The 6,891-nt window shown below is 35.1% G+C and overlaps 1 protein-coding gene across 2 annotated transcripts; it reads right to left on the bottom strand.

The window, feature by feature from the left end:
• Positions 1 to 599: 599 nt before the first annotated feature.
• LOC141597086 (F-box protein At4g22280-like) lies at positions 600 to 3,335 on the bottom strand. Of its 2 annotated transcripts, XM_074417423.1 has the most exons (4): positions 3,161 to 3,335; positions 1,714 to 2,639; positions 1,407 to 1,556; positions 600 to 1,271 (listed from the first exon to the last, which is right to left on the bottom strand). In XM_074417423.1, exons 2-4 carry the CDS (start codon positions 2,608 to 2,610, stop codon positions 903 to 905), a joined length of 1,416 nt encoding a protein of 471 aa, XP_074273524.1. In that variant the 5' UTR covers positions 2,611 to 2,639; positions 3,161 to 3,335; the 3' UTR covers positions 600 to 902. The 2 variants fall into 2 exon arrangements, with proteins under 2 accessions (XP_074273524.1, XP_074273525.1); XM_074417424.1 differs by lacking the exon at positions 3,161 to 3,335 and having other exon boundaries at positions 1,714 to 2,738.
• Positions 3,336 to 6,891: the final 3,556 nt, after the last annotated feature.

The raw sequence follows: 6,891 nt of genomic DNA, 5'->3' as shown, positions 1-6,891 counted from the left end.
CCAGTTTTCAGGATTGGAACAGCACCACTTGCCTATTCCAAATACCTAAAGACTGTGTTTTCAAATTTTCCAATCCATCCCTTTCATCAGTAGATCAAATCCCCATCAGAACTTCTGTGAAATGATCCACTTTACATTTGATTTCATGACAAAATTAAAGTATCAAACAGACACAATAGTATGAAATTGCTTTTATTGCAATTGATGTCGAGTTGGAAAAATTAATATCCGCAAAATCACGACACAAACAAACACATGGTGCTTGTCTCGCCCTGTTACAATTTGTTTGGAGGGAAGGAATTGGAGGGAAAGTGCGTGGAGAAGAGCATGAAATAGCATACTCCCTTTGTCTCATTTATTTGTACTTTTTTTTTTATTGTTTATAAGAGAGATTATTCAAGGTAAACAATAATCATTGGCATTCTCCCTTCCTCCTCACTCGTCAGGCCTCTCCTTCCTTCCATCTCCTTCTCAATTCTAATCCCCCTCCCTTATAAAGTACTCATTTCTGTCAAGTCATTGTAAAGTATGACAAAAACAGAACCAATAGGAACACAATGAAATCATCGCTATAACTATGAAAATGAATACTCCAATAATTAAAAGGTCGCCAATAATCCTAAAAGATTAGAAACAAAAGACTCCCACACATTTTTCATGAGTCATACATGGTACAAGTAGAAACCCGAGTTCTAGCATCAGAATAGAGAATGGATTCCTCTCCAACATTACAACTAGTGATGTTCATAATAGATAACAGAGAATCGATAAACTAGTCATTTTATGGACTTATAGCTGTCCAACTATAACAAGATAAGAAGAATGTTATTTCTTCCTAACTTCCTTCTGATTTAGTTATCACCTTCGTTTCCCTCCAAATTTGTCACTATAGAGGTCAGACTCTATCTTTGACCTGGAATAGAAGTTAAGGTGATGTTTCCGCTACCAAATTTGATTTCTACATGGCAGTCTATTGAAGCCCTTGGAAGCATCAACAGGTACTTACTGATCTCTAGATCCCTCTCCAAATCACAACCAGAGAGTATATGGACAATCAACGTCTTCAAGCCACTCGCATTTGTGAGAAGATGCTCCATAAGTGACCGTGAAGCCGAATCATGCCCACAAAATTTGTGCACTTCAATCACTTGGACGTGACATGAAAAAGGGACTTGAGGTATATCTGACGGTAACAGCGAGCAGTGGCCGCATTCGCTGCAGCAGTTCTCCGAAGTGTAATAGTCTGAACAATTAGGACAGTCAAGAAAGCACTGGAACACAAATTCCCCAAGTCAGAAAACCGAAGAAAACAAAACAGTTGCATACACACTCTAGTGTAATGTGATCTCTCACAAGAACTTGTGTTGGCTATGAAAAAACAAAAGCTATTATTATTTGATGCTAACCGATTCAAAGAAGACAGTTTCAAGTTGAGGAGATTTGCCAATCAAGCGTGTCGCATATTCTCGCACATAATAAGGATAGAGACGGACTTGTACACTTGACAAGCTAGGAAACTCAGGCATATGCTCGTCTTCATCGAGTTTAAAAAGAAGCTGTACAATGAAGAAAAGAACAGTACTCATATACAATGAACGATGAAAATATGATTCCATCCCTATCAACTAAAATTAAAGACTGTCTCGTTATTATCTACCTCTAGAGTGTACATTTTAAAGCGTGTACAAAATAAGGGAATACAAATATACATACCTCTAGAGTGTACATTTTAAAGCGTAATTGAGTGGCTTTAGAGGTAGCGGCTGTTAGAAGCTCATGCTCATACTTGGGTAGATCTGCCTTAGCATCAAAATCATCATATGCACTGCATGAGTTTTTCCATGATGGAACAATTTTCACGCCAGTATTTAAACTGTACTTTAAGTGTGCCAAATTAGGGGCGTCAATCTCAAATGTACCCCGGTCAAAAAAGCAACGTCTTATTGTAAGCACTTTCAGTAATCCAGTGCGATAAGTGGCATGACCATCAGTGTCACACCGACAACATTCAAGAGTCAATTTCTGAAGCAATTCACAGCTAGAAAACAATCTCTCCATCGAATTAAAATCAAAGAAGATGATGTTACCCAGATGAAGAATCTTGAGTTTTGGCAACCTGGGTGATAGAGGAATTTCAATGCAATTGTGCACATAACCTTTTCTTTTGAAGTTCAATCTCACTAATGTTTCACACGTGAAAAAGCCATCAGGCATACAGTCGATCATATTAGAAAACTCGTAATGAAGTTCTTGAACACCCTTTTTTAACGCATTACTAACCCATCGATTCAAATCTGAATTATCATAGGTGCCTGTACACACTAGACTAAACTTCTTGATGGGTGAGATTTGGTGCAATTCCAAAACTTTATCAGTAAACTCCTTAAACCTTTGAGCCGCTTCAATTATCTCATTTTTTTCCTTAGGTCCAGAAACTATTTCATCTTCAAAAGAAAGACAAGTTGTCAATGTGAAAAGGTGTCGCCATCTCGTTGATAGAAGACTTGTACTGACAGCAAACCTTGTTGGCAGAAACGAGAGCACATGACCAAGTACATCATCGGGTAAACTGCTGATCCTATCCAAACAACTCTCACTTATCGATTTCATTGGTGTCACAGTTTTTTACGAAACTGTACCTGAAATGCAATTAAGGCTGAATGAAGAGATAACTATGCTACTAATGTACATTGATTTATAGAACTTTACGAGATATTATTCTCTTTCCCCGCCCGTTCCGGAGTTTTGAAACAAGGGTTTGATACTCATTCCCAACAAGAAGCAATTATTATACGAATGAATCTCGTCTACTAGAAGTCTAGAACACAGAAAATAGGATAAGGGATCTGGAATTCCAGCATTTCCGTCCCCAACTTAGTAGCATTTAATACAGGAATTAGGAGTAACAAAATACCTAATTACTGAAATTAATTGAGGGTTTCAGTAGCATACCCACATAATTCATAAACTAAAATCACAACCCAGATCATTAATTAAGCAAATAAACTCTAGAACAATTGAAATTATTAATCCAAAATCAAATGGTAAACAATCCAAATCATGAATTTAACAATCACATATTGTACCCAATAACATTAATACTCAAAATATGAGAGTGAATTTGCAGAAAATAAAAAAATTGAGCTAAAACTGGAATTACCTTGGTAGTGGCACACAGCACACTCAAGTTGGAAGATTTTGTGACCTTGAAATAAATGAAGAAAATGGAATTGATAAAGCCAAGTTTTATATACTTGGTACTTTGGTAGTTGGCAGTGGTATAATTGTTGTACGGAGTATAAACGAAACGTAAATAAATCGCTGAGTCAAGGAGAGCAGTTGGATCATTTATTTTACACAAAATCTCATTGAAGACGGGCGATATCCGTCACAAGCTTGTGACGGATACCGTTTCCTCTCACAAAATACTCATTGAGAGGTGAGTGGGAAGCACATAAGGGTGCCCCACCTTATCCTCTATCCCTTTTTGTGAGAGGTCACAAACTTATGACGGGATTAGCCCGTCACAAGCAAGACTAGCTGCTGATTTTAAGACGTTAATAACCGTTTTAAGTTTAAGACAATATATCATATGTCATAGAAATTAAAAGTTGTCTTTGTTACCACCTGGTGGTAGTATTTGACCTGTTTTGACCTTAAGACGACCGTGTGCATATTTGTTTACCTTTCTATATTAAGAATATTAGGGATATTCTACGGTGTACCCGTGTTTTCTCAAATTCTACCATATACCCTCGATTTTGAAGAAACATCTCATATACCCCTAAACTTCCAGATTCGTTCCTAATATACCCCAAATATCCAAATTCGTGTTTTTAATGGTTAAATATTGTCACAAAAATTGTACATTGATGAGTAAATAAGGTTTATATTAATTGCTCTGCGTATTCTAGATGAGTAATCAACTAAAACCGCATAAATGTTATATTTAAAATTGTAAAATTTTAGCATTTAGGATATTTGTAGAACAATTTACTGAGTTTAGGGGTATTTGGTGTGATTTTGAAAAGGCCATGGAATATTGTAGAATCCGGAAAACTACAGGGGGACATGAGTACATCATAAAAAAAAAACCCAGAATATTATAAAATATAATTTGACCATTCACAGAACTTATTATTCACTTGTCATTTAATTTAGGCTCTGTTTGGTAAAACTGACTGAAAAAGTACCTGAAACCTAATAAGGTGACTGAAATTAAAAAGGTACCTGAAAAGCTAGCTGGAAATTGGAAACTGGTAAGGTAGCTAAATAATTGTAAAATGTTTGGTAAAACTAACTGAAAAGGTAACTGATTTTTTGTAAAATGACATAAAAGGACATAATAATTATAATAAATTAATTTAAATGAAGGATAAATATGTAAAGTAGAACATTTCAGCTACCTGAAACTTTAAAAAGCTCGTTGGAGTAGCTTTTCATTTCAGGTACCTGAAAATTCATTTCAGCTACCTGAAATGACTTTACCAAATAACACTAGGTAAAACAACTACCTGAAATATTAGTCAAATCAGGTTGCTTGGTCAAATCAGGTACCTGAAATGTCTTGCCAAACATATCCTTATTATCCACTTGCATTTAACAACACCATTCTCAAGTACACCTTACCAAAATAACATGACTCGTACTCGACCCGACACTCAAACTCAAGATTCGGGCTTGACCCAAAACTCGAATTGACCTGACCCACTATACCTGACCCTAATGTTTGATGTTGCAAACTGATTATTATCCCTGAATAACTTGATAAAATAAAGTGGACCTGAATCCGAAATAACCCAGCCCGAAGTCAACAAACCCGAATTTGAACCGACTCGAGCTGACCTGACCCGAATACAACCCGCTTGACCCGTTTGTCAGCTCTATTCCCAAGTGGTTCCCTCCCCTCTCCTTAACTTTTATGCCAAAAATAAAGGTAAACAAATGACCAGAATAAATGAATTATTGTTTTTTACTCGCCCGTCTAGCAACATTATTGTATGGTACAGAAAAGAAAAGCATAAAAGCGAAAAAAAGGATCAAAGCCACCACTCCTTCACCTTACGTAGCAGCTTTGTCCGCAACATAAAAGAAAAATACTTAAATGCTTCAAAATTTCAATTTAAATCAAATATTTATTAGTTATTTTACAGAAATAATCCGAACTATAAGTTTTATTAAGATTTATCGATTTTCATATACGAGTACTCCATAATCTATACAATAACATGAAAAACCTAACTTGAGCATTCTAATACGACATGTGACATTGCTACAATCACTTCAAATACTCCATATACTATGATGTGCTTGATTAAGAAGATAATTCATTACTGAATTTATGTAAATGGGATAGATGTCCAATTAATCTCATTAAGTTCTATGTTTTTTAATAGAGGAAATGAAGTGTTACTTCAAGTAGTATTGTTATAACACAAATTCTTGTTTATAACGGTTGTAAACACGACAATAGTGAAACGGACTCGGACATTAGTTATTTAAATCTAATTAACAAGTAATATGGGTTGGGTAAATTTAGTCATGTAAATTCCACAAAATCAGCAACTAAATAATACACTTACCTTAATTAAAATATTTTTAATTAGTCTCCCATATTAAGCAAATACACAGACACAACGGTTTCACCATTGTTACTCATATCAATTATGTTCATCTCCTACCTCTGTTTGTAAGATGATCAACCATCCCATTTGTGTGAAAGACGATGATGATACCATATTTACACCCCATAATGACGATATGGTAAGTCCATCTTTAAATGAAGATGATAATCACGTCGAAGCCGATGTTAGTCTCATTATATTGAACGATGGATCAATTCATTCTCTTAAAAAAGGTTATGGACGTTTTATTTAACCCTGATGTCATCACATATAATTTGTATCCGCCATCGAACAAATTGTAACCATTATTGGTTACTATGTTACCACATAACATGATTCAATAGCTTCTTATTATTTGTTCTTACTTTTATGTTTTAGAATTTGATATTACTGGCTCTCATGTCGGATTGAAGACTACAAAATGGCAATACTTACTCACTGTATACAATAGACATGCTCGAGCAGCGAGATTTAGTACTAGAAAAGGCACTCGTCGTATGAGAAAAATATCGAGTATCAGAGATATTTTGTTTGTTCGTGTCAGGGGGCATGGACGATCATTGAATTCTAATGGGACACCAATGTTGTCAGGTACCCAAACGAAGCGAGTCAACATTACTAGCTAGATGTGATTGCAAGCAAGACCTCCATAAGGACATAACTCAACATGGATGGAGTTTGGGAAATTTTAAAACACAACCTTGATCATAACAATATCTTAACTCCCCCTCAATGGCATCGCATTCACAGGTGTGAACGAAGAATAACGGCAGAAGAGGGTGAGGTAATTGAAATGACGACCGAAGCTTTGGTTCGTCCAAGTGTTCAATATCGTGTTCTAGCTGTCACTTTTGGAGGTGAAGAGTTAGTTAGACACACAGTGAGAGACCATATCAAATACGTCAATAGGGAGAAAAAGGATTGTACATCAGATGTACTACCTCATACTTAATGACTTTTTGAGTTTTTATGTATTTTTTTTTAGTTTTATAGAGTTTAAAAATTACATTTTAGTTTTATGATGTCAAAAATCAAATTTTTCTGAGCTTATATGTAATTTTTTTGAGTTATAATGTGACTTTTTGAGATTAATGTTTAAATAAACGAATTCAAAAACTTTATAATAAAACTAAAAATTTTTAAATTAAAACTCAAAATTTTTATCTTGATGCTCAAAAAACTATACTATCTGATGTATTAAATCAGACGTATAATCCACTTAATGGTCAGTAGGCTTAAGATGTGTGCTATTTTTGTGACCATATCT

Source organism: Silene latifolia, chromosome 8 (genome assembly GCF_048544455.1).
Source record: "Silene latifolia isolate original U9 population chromosome 8, ASM4854445v1, whole genome shotgun sequence".
Lineage (NCBI taxonomy): Eukaryota > Viridiplantae > Streptophyta > Magnoliopsida > Caryophyllales > Caryophyllaceae > Silene > Silene latifolia.
The sequence above is the reverse complement of the archived record's forward strand: the minus strand, read 5'-3'. Positions and strand labels throughout refer to the sequence as shown.

What these genes read in the sequence shown, in the direction of transcription:
- LOC141597086 (XM_074417423.1), bottom strand. Translation starts at nt 2,610, where the DNA reads ATGAAATCGATAAGTGAGAGTTGTTTGGATAGGATCAGCAGTTTACCC. An exon ending in TTAAAATGTACACTCTAGAG is followed by an intron (nt 1,557 to 1,713) that starts GTATGTATATTT and finishes TTCATTGTACAG; the next exon opens with CTTCTTTTTAAACTCGATGA. An exon ending in AAACTGTCTTCTTTGAATCG is followed by an intron (nt 1,272 to 1,406) that starts GTTAGCATCAAA and finishes TTTGTGTTCCAG; the next exon opens with TGCTTTCTTGACTGTCCTAA.